The 18,601-nt window shown below is 42.8% G+C and overlaps 1 protein-coding gene across 8 annotated transcripts in view; it reads right to left on the bottom strand.

Annotated features, from left to right (window-relative positions):
- The window catches only part of TTC28 (tetratricopeptide repeat domain 28), a 158,173-nt gene that overhangs the window by 16,261 nt on the left and 123,311 nt on the right, over positions 1–18,601 (bottom strand). For all 8 annotated transcript variants that reach the window (XR_011803843.1, XR_011803844.1, XR_011803845.1 and 5 more), the window contains 5 exons: positions 16,841–17,006; positions 12,515–12,655; positions 5,517–5,661; positions 2,481–2,660; positions 667–1,387 (listed from right to left, as the gene is read on the bottom strand). Coding sequence is in view for 4 of the 8 variants with exons in the window: in XM_038187479.2 (XP_038043407.1) it covers positions 667–1,387; positions 2,481–2,660; positions 5,517–5,661; positions 12,515–12,655; positions 16,841–17,006 (1,353 nt within the window). In the remaining 4 variants the exon portion in view is untranslated. The remainder of the gene's footprint in view (positions 1–666; positions 1,388–2,480; positions 2,661–5,516; positions 5,662–12,514; positions 12,656–16,840; positions 17,007–18,601) is intronic.

Below are 18,601 nucleotides of genomic sequence, written 5' to 3'. Positions count from 1 at the left end.
AGTAGCATTGTTGAACTCCAAGACTTGGTCTTTCTGAATCTCAACTCATTAATCAAATTGAGAAGAAGCAAACTCCAGCACTGTACCCCAGGGCGTACACAGCTGAGAAATTTCCAGTGGATGCAAGGGAAACCTCTCTGCTAAACAGACCAAAGGAGTAAGCCCTGTAAGGCTTATGGCATGAAAATCATAACTACTGATTGCTGCTACAGATTCTAGAAGTACTACTCTTGCCTTCTTGTTAGATTTTCACTACATTCTCAGTAAAAAGTTCTGTTAATTTTCTCCAGCTAATTGTATCCCAAGCATAAAGCAAGAAATTTACCCCTATAAATTTCAAACATGCAGTGGAGTCGCTGTATCACACATTTCTTTACAGTCATGAAATCACTGTAACAAAACACACTTTACCTTGCAATTGCTTTAGATTATGTCTAATGTGTAGCAAATTTACTATACAATGAAATACTGCTGTTTTCCATGACACTGACTTCCAGCTGACTTCTCAGATGAATCAGGGCTTGAAACAGCAGCTGCATTCTGGGCGAGCACAGGGAACATGCTACTCCCAACTACCTGCTAACACCTTGCTTAACTCAAACTATTTGGCATAAGAGCCTTTCCCAGAAACCAAACTTTGCTCATCAAAAGGCAGATTCTTCCTACCTGCCCAGTTGGATGGATGGGAGAACTGCTTGCTGCTCTGTACAGTTTTCATCGCTTCACCAAGGGCTGCACTGGCTTTCATCCCATTTAAGAGGGAGGAATAGAAGGCATGCACAAACATTTTGGAAGCAGCCACTGGAACTGGCCAGAGTGACACGAGGACACACTGAGTCCCGGCAGCCAGGAATGCTCTTGTCAAGCCAATGACTCCATCAGCAGTGACTTTGCTGTTGGATTCTTGGTAAGAGCCAAGAACCACTAATTTAACAGGAAGCCGCAGATCCAGGACATCAGCTGCAGTCAGCAGAAACTCCTGAAGAGGAGGACAGTCTGAGATGCTCTCCACATCACTGGCATCATCCTGCATCCGAAGGGATTCTGGGATTGTGTAGGGATTCCCAAATGAACTCTTGCTGCTGACTGGATTGCTGTCAGTGTTGGGTGTCAGGACTAGAGCAGCCAGCTTCCAGGAGACATGGGTTGCAAAATGGACGCATTCTGCCTGAGTGAGGGCACTCATCACTCTCTCCTTTGTTGCTGCACTGCCAACTAAGGGTTGGCAGCCAAGTAACTCAGATACCATAAATGCTTCCTCTTCTGCAGAGGGCATAGGTCCCCATAGCCACCTGTCCATAACTGCTGAAGGGAGCTTGGGATTCCCTATGACAGCTGCCATTGAGGTAGAACTGGAGTAAGCAGGAGTACTCTTCCTCACATGGGACTACAGAGAGAAAAAGAAAGCAAGAGGGCTTCAATGCTCTGTCTGTTGAGGTCTTGGTAGAAAAACATCCCATCTCCTTGGCTCTAAACAGAAGTCTGGTTGTCGTAACTATAATAAAGCTTTGCATTTCATTAGTTTATTCCATTTAACTATTCCAAGGAACATCTCCACTTTAGTCCAGTCAGGATTTCTATCCCCACTTCCTAGGAGAACATATAGATAAGAATAGAAAGGAACAGACTTAGCCCAGGTCATGCTAGAGGGCTGTAGCAGCGTTAAAAGTGCAAAGAAGATCCCAGTTTCCCACCTTAAAGGAGGATTATTGGTAATCATTGGTTTCTGGCACTTGTATTTCAAGGATCAGCATCTCCACTGCCAGCAGCATGGTACTGCATGCAACTGATTACTGGGGCCTGACACTGACCAGAAAAGCCTAATCCCTACATGAGTAACAGAAAAAAATCAGACCCTTTTGGTGTTCCAGTGACTGTGTTTAACACAGTGCAAGGCAAGACATGCAGCAAAACACTGCTCAGCAAAAACAGATTCTCCCTGGAGATGTGCACCTTAGAAAAGCTGATGGTTGTTGCTATACATCAGCATGAAGATATTTCTGAAAGATTTGCTGGCAGTATTGGCTTTGCCTTATGGCTTCATTATCATGAGACATTAATGGCCTTCTCCACACAGAAAGCTGAGAAGCAAACATACCAGAATGTGATAGGACAGTTAACTCACCAAGGAAGCTCAGTATATATCACAAACACCTACATCTCTGCAGTCTGCTGCGTAGCTCCACACCCCAGGACATGCCACCCTTTAGAAGAGGATATCCATTCCCTTTGTTCTTCCAGGCATGCCTGGGGTTGTGATTTTGTGCTGCAGAAACTACACCAGAGTCTACTTCACACACAACTGGGGTGCTCGACATGCTCATCAGCCCTGGAAGTGCCTTGGGAAGATGGTACATTTGTGGCTTCTATTCTTTGTCTGGTGTAGCAGGACAGAACTGCTGCTATTCCAGCACGTATAGGAACTTACAACTCAGAAAAGAGGTTCTATGAAAACAAGATTTTATAAGGCAATGTCAGACCTTGGAGCTGGGATTCAGTGACTGGATGGATGGCACTGCAATTAGGCTGAAGCGCTCATAGAGGTACTCATTGGAGGAACTGCCCTTCAGGAGAGCAAAAGGAATGAGGTACAGTTCTCCCTCCAGAACCAGTATCAGCTGGCGGTGGCGGCCAACAGGCCCACTGGAATGCATCAAGCCCTGTAAAGTAAAGAGATAGATTCAGTTTGGTCCTTTCACTCCAGCAGTTCCCAGCCTGCACTCAAAAGTGTCAGGCTCTAGTCTGACCCAACCCCATGGTTTGGAAATATCCACATCAGAATTACTCTCTGTGTGAATGCAGATGCAGTGACTGGTAGACACACAGTGGCATTGGACAGTTCTATAAAGCCTGATTGTTGCTTATCTGTGCATGAACAAACCCATTCTGGTGAAAGGGCCTTGAGTCCACTAAACACGCTCCGTAGTCATGCACAGCTGAAACAAGTTCGCTGGGACCTAGTCTCATCACAGTGCAGCAACTCCTCCAGCTGCTGTGTAAATTCTTTATCATTCCCAACCACCCGTATCTTGTAAATATTACTAATACCTCATCCTTTGAAAGAGAATGCTTTTTCTAGTATTGAACTTCAAAACAGCAACTTCTCATATAAAAGTAAAAAATCCACAGATAGACTGTCTGTATGGCTTGCAATTCTACATGTAGATGCTTGACACTGTAATCAACCAAGAGTCACAAATACAGGTTTAAACAGAGAGTAACTTTTGGATGGAGATGTGAGACAGAGAGATTAATAAACAGAAAAGATGCAACTGGGCACACACAATGACAACTGCTCCTGGTCCCACATAACTGTGGGAATTTCAGTCCTATTTCACAGTATCACAGAGTGGCTGAGGTTGGAAGGAACCTCTGGAAGCCATCTGGTCCAACCCCACTGCTCAAGCCGGGACACCTAGAGCAGGTTACCCTGGACCATATCCAAGCAGATATTTTTTTATTTTTTTTTTATCTTGTGTGTTGTAAAAATAATTAGTTATCACCTCAGGACAGAGGAACTTCAAAGCATTTACATTCGCTCCAGCTTAAATACCTGCAGCAGCAAAAAAAGGTCTAAAGGACCAATGCAAAATGGCAGTAAATTTCTAAGCAATTGTACACCTTTAAGGTAGAGTGGCAGCCATATGTTGGCCTGGTAAATAAATCATTTGTTTAAAGATGAAACCTCGAGTCTCACCCAAGCTTGTGTTAATTCCTCAACTCGACATAGTTTTGGAGATAACCTGTTCAAGCAGTATTGTTTCATTTTTCCTCTAGACTGACTGATGTTCCCAAAGACAAGCTAATTTTACAGTATTCACAGCAGGGTGGAGACAAAGACCTAATATGCAGGACTGTAAGTTCTTATAAGAATTTTTATTTCAAACCATTTGATCTCCATCAGATGTATCAAATATGTATTTTGATAGGAGAAAACCAGCTACTTAGGCTACTAGGCAAATGAACATGAAACTGCCTGTACCCATTTCAAGTAGATTTCTGAACTAGATTCCAATGTCTCCAGAACTTACTTCTTGATGGAATTTCTGGGCCTTCAACAGAACAGCAGAAAAGGTAGTGTATTTTTCAAACACATCGCTTATATTTCATAAATAACACAGCCCCCCCAAAACAAACAAAACCAGCCAAACAAAAACCCAGCAACTCTGAGGCCTCACTCTTTTTGGAAGAAATAACACCCATGTTCTACCTCCTTTCTGTTATTTATCAAATGTTAATCCCTTTGACATCTCTGCTTTAGAGAAAACTTATTTCAGCTGAGTTCCCATTTAACAGGGGACAGAAGAATCTTCTTTATTTTGCTTCCAACGGTAAACTACTACCATGAAATATCTAATGGAAACACAAACTTTTAAAACACAGGGGGGTGTGAATAATGTCAGAAAATCCTGAAGTGCAGACATAATGAATAAAAGCACTTCAACAGAAAAGAAATTGCTATTGTGCAGTCACGGTGAATTTTACTGCTTGTATCAGGTTTTATAGAGAGCTCAGACAAATGCACCTTGGTCCTAACACAATTCTTCCTCTGTTTTGTTCAGGGTCTAGCTAGAGCAAACTGCCCGACTGCACTGTGATGCACTGATAGCTGAGGATTGATTTGAGATACACTGACCCCATCTCACTAGCAATCAAAGAATAACAGGAATTTGCAGTCAATCTCAAGTGTTAGCTCTCAGGTAGCAGCAATGAATTAATATTATTAAGAAATAGAATTATCAGTCTGGTGGTTTCCTCCAAAGGGAGTTGGGAGTGAATCAGAAATACCAAAAATAAGGTTATCTATAAGGGACAATGTCAACAGTAGAAAGTAGAAGAATGACAGCAATGTGCTTTTAATGGCTTTTTGGCTTTTGGAGTGGGAACAAAATTCCTGAAGGATAACATTTTCATTTAAAAGGGGATGAGAATAGTTGCTGACCTCTTGCTGTTTCAAAGGGAAAGGGAAGCAGACATTTTTTATTTTATTTTTTGAATGTCTTTAGGGGAGAGGAACAGACACACAAACTAGCTAAACGATTAAGACAAAGAATCATAGAAAAGATGCTCCTTTGTCATTTCAGAAGCAGGAAGAAGGCTGACACTGCTGCATCAGACAGCATAGGCACACATAAGGCTAACTCCCCTGTCCACTGAATCCAGTGCCATGGCCAGCCTTGATTTAGATGAATCTTCTCCATACTCAGAACAGTTTCTCATTCTCCCTGACCTATTTGTCCCTAAGTAGATCTGCCAAGTTTGCCAATTAGTGTTAGTGAATAAAAGATACGCTTTCTTCATCAAAAGCATTATACTTTGGCAGCTGACCAAAAGAGGTACCATCAGCAATATCCTTTATTTCCACCTCCCAACACATCCTGTCTCACCATCAGGGAAGATCAAGTGGAAAGCCCCACGCCTCAGAAACAATTCCCAGGCTGTCTATTCTTGCTTTCCCATACAACAGGTGATTTTGGTTAAGTGTATCTTTATGTCTGTGTGTGCTAGAAGCTTACTCCTTCCAGTGGTCCTATCAGTAAGTCATAGAGTGCACGGAGTGGGGGTTTGCTGAAGGAAGTCTGCCTCCTTGGAAGAGATGATGTTCCATCCTTAACAGGAGACATGGTACTGCTGAATAGGCTGGTCATGCTCTGACAGCTCCTGTGGGCAAAAGGCAGGTGAGAGGTTAGTTGCAGAAATCTGAGGTCCACAGCAAGTTGCTCTGCCTTCATAATGCTGACAATGAGGCAGTCCCAGTCCATCCAAGCAGATGACTGTGGTCTGTAAGATGCTTTATGCCAGGGCTTTATTCTCCCATTCAGCTTCACACCACAATGAACAATTACATTAATGGCAGGGTGAACTAGCTGCGGACAGCAGCTTGCGTTGCTATGGAGTTTCTCTATGAAATGAAGTGCCTAAAATGCTGTTCACAACATTTATTACTTACCTATTGGTAGCAATTGTGTATGGGCAAACATGAGACCTGTTAACAATTGACTACAATCACAGGAAGATTTACAGTGGGGTTTTGCACCAACTAATCTAGCATGATACTGAAAGGAAATAGGAAAACAAGCAAGCAACAAGACATGAAGATCACGCCTGCACTTGCTGTCACTCCTCTGGATGGCTCCACGAAGTCAGAGTTATGCCTCTTAGGCTCTGCCTCTGAAAAAATTCTGAGTTGTGTAAGCAGGTTAGAATCCACATTTCCAGCAAGACAGCTGATCCGAAACCTGCTTCGCTACAAGCTTTATAATTTGCTGCAATGTTGTTTTGCTCCCATTTTCCTGTTCCATGGGGTAATGGCAGTACAAAGGACGGTTTCCTTTATTTGCTATCTGTCCATCTCCAGTCATTCTCTTACAGTATTCACTGCAAAAACTCAGTCACAAAGCTGTCTCCAAGCCCCACCCAAATGCCACTACACAGTTCTTTTTCTCTCCACCCCAGCAGACCTGATTTAGTTTCCTGATGATTTTTTTTCTTCATGCAAGCAGCTGAACAGAGTTAATCTGGACCTGTTTTAAAGTAACAAACAAAACCAACACTCACCCCTCTGGTCCCCCTGCAGACTCATCAAAATCTTTCCCATCACTGACAGTAGTCCTTCTCAGATCTGCTTTTGTTAAGCACCAAGAAGTCTTTCAAACATTGCCATTATTTCTTGAACAGCCCCTCACTGCACACTTCGTAGCTCTCCTCATCTTCCCCAAAACTCAGCAGGTTAGCTATTTTCCCACATGCTTATACCAGCCTTCACTCTTACCAAGTTCAAGCCGTCAGCTACTCCTTACAGGAGCAGTCTCTCCCTGTCTTTCACCCCAAAACTGCTACTGGCATTTCAGGGACAAGAACAGCACCTTGTGCCACTGACCAGGAGCCTGAACCTGAAGAATTCATGCAGCTATTCCTTTATTATACACATTACTTCCTAAACCAGTATTCATTCCCTTATCAGCTTCCATGTATATCAGGAGTCTACCCCGCACTTTATCTATCTCTCTATATATAATGTGGTAATTACCTATGCTAATTAGGTATTTGAGCTTCAGTAGTTTATCTGTACTGTGTGCTCATCTCATGCTACAAGCATGACATGTTTCTGTACTTCCCTGTCTGCACATCCTTGTTCACAGATGCTGCAAGTGTAACATTTGTACTAGTACAGGCCTTTGTTAGTCTTTTGCACTACAGACACTCCTATCAAGTGGTCTGTCATTTGGAAGTCACTTTCAGTTGCAAAGAGTACACGTACATTGTGTGAGACCTACATGCAGCTCTTGTACGTAAGAATTATTGTACTATCTCTCTGTTCTCCAGAGACTTGGAGGTGCTGTCATCACCAAGAGGCTAGTGAACGTTATACGAGTGCTGATCTGGTGCCCATTTCCAACATCCCACAGACAGCTTTTCACATGTTCTCCTGGGTGTCAGGCATCACCAAACACCAGCACTGTGAGGAGACCAAGATGGCATGGGTACAAAAACTTACTGCCTTCTTCAGGAAGTGATGTTGCCCCTCTCTAGTCTCTCTAATCCAGCAGCTGTGCTCCCCTGAAAGGCTATCCTTGGCACAGTGCCATGAATAACTGTTTTATGTAAAAAGGATAATTTTCCAGAAAGTTTTAACAGGTGGGCCTTAAAAAAAAAAAAGAAAAAAAAAGAAAAAAAAAAGGAAGGGAGGAGGAAGGGAGTGAAATGAGACATTTAACAGTAATGGTAGAACATGGTCTGAAGTGCAACTGGAGTCACCACTGGGGCTGTCCAGCAATGAAAACAACAAATCTCATGCGTAGAAGGCCACCCATGAGGGAACACATGTCCCATTGCCCTCACAGTGCCAAATGCATTAAATGAAGGATTCCATATCCAGCTCATGCTCTGATGCTGCTGCACAGATGCACAGAGAAAGTCTCCTTCCATCCCTGGTCTCTGTGAACCACAGAGCTGCTCTGTCTCTCAAGCGTCTTCCAGTGCCATGCACCTGTGCCAATGGACATGACAGGAAAGCAGCTACAGTTTTCTGGATTCGTGACCAACCCCCCACACTTCATCAGGACAGCAGACTGCAACATCTTCTGTTAAGAATCTTTACTCTCAAAAAATACCTTGACTCTGTTCATTAGTTTTACCTCTTGCCTGGATCGATTCTTAGCTATCACCACACGAAATAAACAAAAACAGAAAGCTTTTGCATATGCAGGAAATCAGAACATAACTAAACGTCCAATAGGTAGGTCAACCAATGACACTAATACAGTTGATTGCATATCTGCTGTAGGCATATGTGACTGCACAGTATCTCCTTATACTCATGGAATAGGTCAAATTTCCAGGAAAAGGTAAGGTGAGCAAAACATTCCACTCAAGTGCACACCTTCTACCATTGCCAACCACAGGCCTGAGACATAGCCCTGACGCTTATCAACAGACCGATTTAGAAACTTTCTTTCTCCCCTCCCTTTCTCTCCTCAGCTGCTGCAACCAGTCACTGGACCCAGCTTAACTCATGTCTAAAAAGTATTCACTAAAGAAAAAATGATGCTATCGCCCATGCTTTCCACTAACAAGAGCTTTGTAACTTACAGGCCAACAGGAGTATTAAATGGATGCAAAGAGAAGCCTTGTGTCTAACTGTCCATGCTCTCCTACACAAACGGATGCTGGTGAAAGCACAGGCACACTAAAACTACTCAGCACTGTTGAGAACCTGACGAGGTGACTTGTGCGACACCAAATTTCTTGGCAGCATCAGGATGGATTCAGCACTAAGTCCTCCCCTCTGGATCGCTCTGCCTAGCTTCATTGCAGCAGCTGACTGAGCCAAGCGCGCTGTACAGTGCCCAGCTGTTTCTACACTATATAGCACAGATTTTAAAATCTGATCAAGAAATAGAATAGAAATTGTGCTTTCCCAATCCTGTGCATTTCTAGTGCCCTGACCCCATGTACTTAAAGCACACACCTCTACTATATTCCATCTGATATACCACTGAGGAAGGGCAGGGATACCCCTCCTGCTTATCCAGGATCAAGTGAGCACAAAGAACACTAGTCCAAGCAGAACAGTCCTGGCCTTCCTAAGAAATAGCAATTTGCCAGCAGGTGGCACTCACCAGCCTAGTCGTCGGTGTTAAACATATTTAACAGACTAATTTATTGCAGGGGATACCAGTTTGATTAATCAGCAGAGCCTCCTTCATCTTGCTTGCACAGCCTAGCAGCTCTAGATTTATCCCTTCACCACTCAGACTGTTTTTTATTAGAACAAAACCAAAGGAATATCATAAATCTTCCACATCCTTTGCATGTCTGTGTACACACAGACAGAGAAAAACCATAGGGAGAGGCTGGACAGAGATCTTTTTTAGCAAGCAGAGCAAACCTGGAGCCCTGACCATCTCTCTTTGACCAGTGCAAACAAATAGCTCTCCATGTGGCCTGTCAGGCATCTGAGTCCAGGTGATTTTAATGCAACAAGATGGACACTTTCAGGCAAACACCCCTTCTATGAAGAGCCAGTGCTGCACAGCAGCAGGTCTGAGCATTTCTACCTTGCTGTTGCAGTGTTCCCTCCCCTGATTTCTGGAACAATAGAATTTGGAGTCCCTGCACACTCTGCAGTGCTGCTAATTTATAATCCTTTGTATAAGGCATCCTGGCCTGCAACAAGCAGAGGAAACAGCACAAACTGGGACTCGGGACTGCCTGCATATATCACTGGCAACTCTGTTTCCACCCTTTGTCTTGGAGATAGAGGAACAAAGCAATGATCCCATGAGGTCCTCAGAGAAAGGTGGAAAAAACCCTTGTCATACAAGCCTTGAGCTCAGACTAATTTGGCATGCCACCAGTCTCTCATGGCCTGGCTTTGCTTGCAGAGGATGAATGTGACTACACACAGGCAGGAAGGAGCAGTTCATACTGCAGCCAGCATAGCACTGCTCTTGCCTTGGCACTTGTTAACACTCTGAATGGGTGAAATATTACTCATGGTGAAGCACAGCCATTCTGGAGGGCTGAGAGTCAGACTCACTGTTTTAATGGTCTGACAGTCCTGGGACAAATGGATATCCATCGGGCCTGTCACTTTGCAAGCCTGCCTCAAAAAGTCCTTTCCTAGACATGCAGACCAATACCCACATTCAAGGTCTTGACATACAATACCAAGCTGTGGGAAGCTCTGAAAAAACATTCAAATATCAAGCCCCTGCAGATGCTTTCAAGCACCCACAATTATCTCCAATACCCACCAGTGGTGGTGCATAACCCTCAGGCCACCCAGAACTCTCTGCTTGGGTGGTCTGTACTTGGGCAGCCACAACACTGCCCCCGTATGGTACAGAACCAGGCAGATAAGAAACTCTCTGGCCACTGCTTTCCGAATCTGTCTTCCAAAGGCCTCACACTTTGCCCTTGGCCAGCCAGAATCCCTGCCTTAGCATAGTTTCCAGGAGGATCTGCTCCCTGATCTTGCAAAGCACAGAGGCTGGTTGGGAGACAACAATGTCCTTGTCACAAGTAAATTTGCACCTGAAATTACATTACTCCTTACCTCCTTATTTGCCTTTTACAAACTCCCATTATGATGCATTGTAAAAATAGCCCTCAGGGAAGTATATTTTACACTTAAGCAGTGGCAGGGCTGATTCACATGTTTTCTGCAGGAAGGTAGACAGACTGTGTCCCCCATGATGGTGCAGAGGCCAAAGGAAAGGTGGGGGAGCTATATTCAGGTGATGGCTATGATCACATTTCTTGCTTGAGCAAAAGATGATGAGCAGGGAAGAAATCAGATTTTAATCTGGTCTAAAAGTCCTACAGAGCAGAGAAAACAGAAGCTGTATAAAACATAAGCAACTAGGACTGTGTCAGGATCTCTTGGCATGAACTGGTTAGACAGCTACTGGACAGTACAGAGATCACTGCAGTGTCCCTTCAGCATCCCTTTTTCCTCTGAAGTCCTCTTCTTCTCAGAAGTCCCTTAAGCTAACTGCCAAACCTAGGCATTTTTGCTTTTCAAAGCAGAGCTGCCAAAAAGCATACTACTCTCTGCTTAAAAGCCAGAATCACCGGGTTACCTGATGACAGCAGCCAGAGGGCACCCATCCAAAACCAATGGCTTCATTTCAGTCACCCACTTGTCATCAGAAATGGAGACTGGATGGCTCCGAACAGTCCCAGCATGTCTAGGGCCTCATTTTGACATAGGACCTTAACAGCATGTGCAACTCCTGCGCGTGAAGGAACTCACATTGGCCCCAGGCCATATAAACTCCCCCTTGAGGATCTCCAACATTCAAACACAAGATGTGAACACTGCATTCAGGCCTCACATGAGGAATGCAGGGCCTGCCTTGGCAGCAGGAAAAGGCAAGCTCTTACTCTCAACTGCAAACAGGCCCTACTCCCCTTTCTGCCCTGCACTGCAGAAGCCAAGGCAAACAGAGGCCGTACCTTGATTCACTGCTTGTGAGGCACAACGTTGCCATCTCCTGAAGCATGACAGCAGCAATAACCTACCTCACTGACCTACAGCTACATGAATTTATGCCAGTATTAGCTGGCAGAAGAAAAACTGCACAGAGGCGGAGAGCTGGAGGCCAGAGATGCAAGATGACAATTTGTATTCTTCCTAAATACTCAATTCTGTTGTTTACCCAAAGTCTGAAAGCTCACAGTTCCTTGCTAGAACTCTAGGCCAGTGCATAGAAATGCTGCCTACTCCATTTTCCTTTCTTAATCTTCTTCCTTCCATGTAGGCTTTCATCTGCTTCATTCCTGAAGCTGCAGGACTCTCCCAAGGATAACTCATTGCTGTCCCAAGCTCACTGTGCAACATGCACTGTGCTGCATACTGCTCTCTGCACTGCTAGATTAAGAACCACGCAGTGTAACAATAGGATAGGTAATGCTTTCTACGGTTCCTTTCTAGACTCTGTAGCCTCTCGTTTCATCATCTGTGGGACTGAAGCAGATGTAAGTACTCAAAGGTTTGGGCAAGACTATAGCACCTGCCCTGAGTTTGGGACTCAGCAAACCAAGTACAAAAGAGATGTGGCAGCATCAGCTTTACCACTAGAGCTCCCTGATATTCCCCCATCTGGAGACAAAAGTTGGGCAGGGAGGCCACACACTAGTATCTTGCCTTTCTCTTCATCTCAGTGCAGCTTCTGAAAACATCAGTCATGTTTTCTTCTAGTTCTCCTTCTGATGCTCTTGTGAGGGTGCTTTTAATGAAGTGCTCAAATTCCCCCATTCCTGAGATTCTCCTAACAGCTACAAACCAGTTAATTCACAAGACACCTTAGGTAAGCTCCTAGATCTGTGTTCAGGGAAATGCATTTGGCTCCCAAGAAGCAGAAAGACACATAGATGCTGCATAAATGGCCTCCGTCGTGTTCCTCAGGATTGCATTCATCAACAACATCATCAGCTCTACTCTGAGATCACAGCAAGACATTTCATTCTGCTCACTGATCCCCACAGTACAGCACTGTACTCTCACCTGTTCAGGAGGTTGTTCCTGCTGACCATCCTCAGGAAGCCAGTTGGATCAGTCACTGAGTTCAGCTTGTTATTCATCTCCTCATACTGTTGGTCCATGATATCCCCAGCTTCACTTTCAGTCTCACTGCTAGCACAGGCTCTGCAGAGGGAACAGCAGGTTGAAGGAATAATTGGTGCAGGACAGAACAACAGCTTTGTAACAAATGCTCAACCAGTCTTAGAGAAAATTAATTTCAGACAACCTCAACCAAATGTTAAAGTCAAATTTTCCCTGGATTGCATCTCCTCTCCTGTTAGGCATACAAGATAATAACAGCCCTGTACCTTTCTCTTGCCCTGGGCATTCTTAAGGGTTTAAAGCACTACACACAATGACAGAAATACAGGACCCAAATTCCCATGCCCAGCAAACAGATAAGGACTTGTGAAGCTACTGAACAGAAAAGCTGATGTTTGAAGGAAACACCAACTCAGCCCTTGAATTGCCTAAGAACGTACGCTACTATATCCTTTCCACAAAAAAGACCCAAGCTATGTATGCTCCCTTCACTGGCAAAGCTCAATATACAAAAGACAGCTGTGTTGATGTTCCTATTATACAAACAAGGAAAGATACAAAGAGAAAAAAAATGACTCCATCAGTGACACTAGGACAGCAGCAACAGAGACAAATATAGAGAAATATCTAAATGACCATCTTGTCATAGATTTTCCATCTAAATACTATGGTAACACTTGTTTTTCCTTTGTAAAGGCAGAAAGCAAACAACTATTGTATGTGCATTTTTAACAATCCCTTTCTTTAATTTAATAAATAATTTGCATCTCATATGGTGCATCACAAGCCTTGGAATTTGTACACTTTAGCTAAAGCTGCTGTGCTGCCTGCATCTCACTTATGCTGCCTTTTTTCAGCACAAAGCAAAGGCTGCACTGCAGAACCTAACATTACCACAGCAAATTCCTGATGACACATCCTATGAGAGCATCCCTTCCTCCCAGGAGCAAAAAATGGGAAGATGTGCCACCTTGGTGGTGCAACAGTACCTACAAACATATTTACACCTTTATGGAAGGCAATTGCACTTAAATATCTGCAAAAGCATACAACTACAGTGCACTTCAGCATGCCATGAACTGAGAAGTTGAAGCTAAACAAAAGTTTTCACATGCATGCAGTACATATTCAACTCCTTTTGCTCTTTATTGACAGTCAGAGAACAGCTTCCAGGGACTGCAGGTGACAGTTTCTCCTGGGGGTTTGCCATGCTGGAGTATGGTGGCAATGTGCAATGCTGCAAGGAAGCACTTAATAATACAAGGAAAGTTTCATATCAGAACATGATATTGACCCACACGGAGCAGACAAGATTTGTTTAATAACCTGCATATAATTTTCAAGTGGGGAAAGACCTTCTGCCTGTGATCATACCACACCAGCCCACTGATCTCAGAGACAAACATCAAACCCACAGTCCTTAACCAAGAACATACCACCACCATCCCCATGAAAAGAGGAGGAAGCTGACATCACGGTAAATTAAAGACTCATCCCAAAACCTGAAGACTGAAGGACTCCCTTTGCCAGGAAAAGTCTGTGATGACAAATGGTGACCAGAACTGAAAATAGTATCTGCAAACATAAGGAGTAACCACAGATTTTGGTTGTGTACATGCATATCTAGAGGATAAGATTCAACCACTGGTACCTAGAGATGGATGTAACCTTCTGAAAGTTGAAACCCTGATCCTTTAAAAGAAGGGTAGATGGAACCAATTCAGTCTTGCTTTTTCTTTCTTGTCCTGCCTGTCAGTATTTGCACCTCAGAGGGAGTGACTCTGTTCTTCCAGAAAGAACATGGTCCACATGCATGCACAAGAAAGAACTGGATGAAGTGCCAACATCCAGAACTCATCTGTAAAACCCAGGAAACATGAAGGCTGGAGAGAATAACTTCTGACATTTCCTTTAACAGGAATCACACAGCTCATTTTCAAGCAAGACTTAAAAAATGTATCTCCTAAGGTGTGACAGAAGCCAAGAGAATTTAATGTAAGGCCTGCAAACCACTAGACATCACCACAGACAAGGATAGGCATAAAGTATAGCATTATTTAGTAGCAATAATTTCATGATTATGATCATTCAGATAGCTGTGCTTATGTGCTTGCAGGAAGCTACTCCCCTTTGTCTGTCAATTCTCTTAGACTTTGATTACTCATCTGGTTTAGGTTCCAATTGGTCTTCCTCACAGTACTTAATAAAAACCCTAGACGAGCATGCAGTTTGTTATTGGTCACAGTGAAATGAATAATTCAGTCAGAGAGCTGTAAAAAACCATATGTTCCCCTTCAGAAAGCCACCTTCACAACTGTGGAAAGTTACGCACCTTGTCAGAAAGTACAAACCCAAAATGCACGCAGATGAGACAACTAGAAGTCCAATACATGCAGATGTGGGTACCACTGGAGGGAGGTATCTGCTGTCCCTACTGCTTCTGGTTTCAAACTGTCTCGACATTATGAGTTAAGCACAGAGTCATCTTCTCAGCAGCTCAACTGACACAATCCTGACAAATCCCTTGTGAGGTTGGTGGGTGATTACAGAAAATGGAAGTTGAGACTGAGTTCTGGACAGACTGGGTCAGAACCTCTAAGTCAACATGATTGCTGACCTTAGGTTGACCTGTTCCTGATCCACCATTTTGGCTATCAGCAACAAGAAGCCACCTGTTCATGATCAAAATCTGTTATAGATACTGCCAGTATTTCAGCAACATGTACAAATGTCCATATTAGCAAAATTCTGGGTCCCTGAATCCCTCCCTCTCACTGAATCATTAGAGCTCATCCTCCCACAATGGCAATACTAAATCTTTTAGTGACACTCCAAAGGAACATCCAGACACCAACATCATACTCAGCGAGAGAGAATCTAACACCACGTTCATGGGAAGTTTTCAGAGTAGTACTATAATTTTTTTCAAATCATTTCATATCTTATCATTTATGGGTAATCACTGCTATGGTCACAAAAGTATTTATATATAGAAGTAGAATAAATAGAAAGGATGAGCAAATCACTGTGTAGCTAGCCCAAAGGAACAAAAACCCTTTATCTATCTCTTAGCTGTAAAGCTACATAAACCACACAGATCACTGACATAGCTCTTCTCCTTGGAGACTACAGCAGAGAAGCAGAGAAAATGGCTCAAATCAGTTTTCTTCTAGATACATGTTGTCCATCTCAACTCAGGTATCTCTTTCACCCTTCTCATACCAATTAACTTTCCTCTCTTGTGTGGGATAACAATGCATGGTTTATTTTTTTTTTTTCCTGTTTTGGGGAGTGGTTTGCTTTCCTTCTAATTTGCAGCGCGGTTGGTTCAAACCTGGCCACAAATCTGCTTGTATTCTGCTGCGTGTACCTCTTAACAAAATGACATGGGTTATGGACTGCTAGGTTTTAGCGCTCTGAAGCAGCGTCTCAAAGATTTTGATCTGTCTTCAGTCTGTCACCGGTGAAGACTTCAGGACTGTACAAATTGTTTAGTTCTTACAAGATTAATGTAAGAATTTTAATGGTAACATGGGTGTCTAAAGTAATCTCAAAGGGTTGCAGAAACCTACAAGTAATTTATATAGCAAGAGTTTGTCAGTTCTTTGGGCAAATTTCCAATGAAAAGTGGGAAAAAAAGCATCGTGTGTTCTTTAGGAGACTGATATAATAACTACCCTGTTAAAACAGGAAGCAAGGAAGGAAGGAAGCAAGGAAAACAACCCATTCCACACACTCCCTTAAAACACAACAAAAATCCTGACATCTCAAGTTAGTGCTGTTCTGGACAGGTTCTTTTCTGGTAATGCAAATGACGAACTTCTCAGTCAAAGTTAGATACGATGCAAATAGCTGCATTCAGGCCAGTAGACATGAAAATATAGAGCACTGAAAAGCTAAAATAAGCTTGGAACAGGCCACGAGTGGTTTATAAGACAAAGACACCTTCTCCTAAACCTTCTAAAAGCTAGTATTTTTGTGTTTTAGAAATAAATAAATAGATAAGAAAATAAAAAAAAATAAATTAGGTAGAGCTTTCTCTTCAGTTCCCTAAGTAAAGGTAAAACCAGAAGAAGGTGGCTCTGCAACCTGAACCATCCTGCCCTGTAAACCTTTCAGGGTGCATTCAGCATCCCAGCATAGATGCACATTCTTTAATTTACTTTGGAATTGGTGAAAATAACAAAAGTTATTTGCTATATGAACGGTTATCGCTTTCTGGTGAGAAAGTGGGAACCAGGATGTTAAACCCTATCTCCAGCTTACCGGGTGTAGTACGAATCCACACCCAGAGCCTCCCGTACACTTGAGACATACTGTTCCAATGCAGAGTTTGTTACTGTTTGCAGAGTCACACTGTTGGCTTCAGGGAAGTCCCCAGCATTTTCAGTCACGCTGTCACCCAGATAATACTCATGAAATTTTAGAATTCCTGCAAGGAAAAAGAATCATGACATTATTTCTGCAGGGGAGGAAGAACACTGCCAGCAACTATCCAGGAAAGCGGAACAGTCCCTAGCACTTGGCATTTCCAGTACAACTGTGGCTATGCATTCTGTGCATTTTTCCGCAGGGCTCTTCCAGACTTCTGAATTACAATTGGTTATTTAAAATCTGGCTTTGTATTTTGCAGATGATAGCTCAAAAGTACTTTGCTTTTATGAGATGCTCAGAATGCATTTGCTATTGCAGCCGTCTTATATAAATTATAAAGCACATCTTCCATGAAAGCATGTGTAAGTCACCAGTGTAAGTCACATTTCAACAGCTAGGCATGAAAAATACCTATTAATAGTCTCTGTTCACATACATGTACATTGAACACACAAGGCCTCAAATGCTGAACAAAAATGCTACTACTACAGCAGAAACTTCTCATGTCACACAAAGGTTTTTCATTTTACTTATATGCATGAAAATACATTATATACAAAGAAAGGTGTATTAATGCATAGTAAAATACTGAATGTTAGTATTTCACAATGGATAAAACTTATAAAGAACGATCACTTTTTTGGTTAAGAATTCAACTAATACTCGAGATAAAACCTTCCTCCATTCATACTGCCATAACCTTTCTGATACAATTAATTTTACAGTGTCACAGCCTGTGATCAACAGCAAGAGGCTGCTTTGTATGCCCTGTTTGCATTGACAGCATAGATCAGTTATCAGAAGTGGGGGCATAATCAATAAAGCAGCTCCCTTTGTCACAAATACAGAATCAGTGAAGAGGCTCTAAAGGCACAATTTCAGTGGGATAATGAGGATCCTGGGCTGTCATTGAAGCTACACTCCACCATCAGTAATGAGATGAGAAGGGATGGAGTCACTCCTGAAGAGCTCCCCAGAAAAGCTGTTCAAGAGGAAACCTGCATGTTAAAGACAAAAGCAACAGTGTCCCTCTCCTTCCTCATACCTGTCAGTGCCTTCAAGGAGCTAGTCACAAACCCATGTACTTGGAGAGCACAGCTGCACTTCTACACGACCCAGATGGGCAAGGAGGAGACTGGTTGTGAAGGCTGGTGGAAAATCCTGCACTACTGATTCATATAATTCTAGTATACTCAACTTGATCTCAATACTACAGAATTAGTGACATTTTATTGTGCAAAGTACAGAACTAAAGAGCCACTTAGTGCCAAGGATGCACAGCAGGATGATATCATCTTAAACTTATACCATCAATATTACAAGACGCCCCCCAAAAGAACATCTTCCAATCACTGTCATCCCATGTGAAGTCAGAAATATGCAAATGTCTGCTTCCCTTCCCAAAGTGTTTTTGGTGTAATCTGAATAGTGCTTTTTTTTCCTCTTCAGCTTTGTTATGGTGAAGGGCTGTAATTATTAAATTATATCCAGAAAGAATTCATAAAAATTTAGTCATCATTTTATTAGATAATGAAAAACAGCTGCCTGCAAAAAGCAATCCTCTTCAAATTAATCCTCTTTGCTCTCCTGTGATAAGCATTTCCACATTCATATGAGCGGAATTCAGAGGATCAGGCAGTTCAATGATGTATC

Source organism: Anas platyrhynchos, chromosome 16, assembly GCF_047663525.1.
Source record: "Anas platyrhynchos isolate ZD024472 breed Pekin duck chromosome 16, IASCAAS_PekinDuck_T2T, whole genome shotgun sequence".
Lineage (NCBI taxonomy): Eukaryota > Metazoa > Chordata > Aves > Anseriformes > Anatidae > Anas > Anas platyrhynchos.
This window is presented reverse-complemented; position numbering and strand designations above follow the sequence as displayed.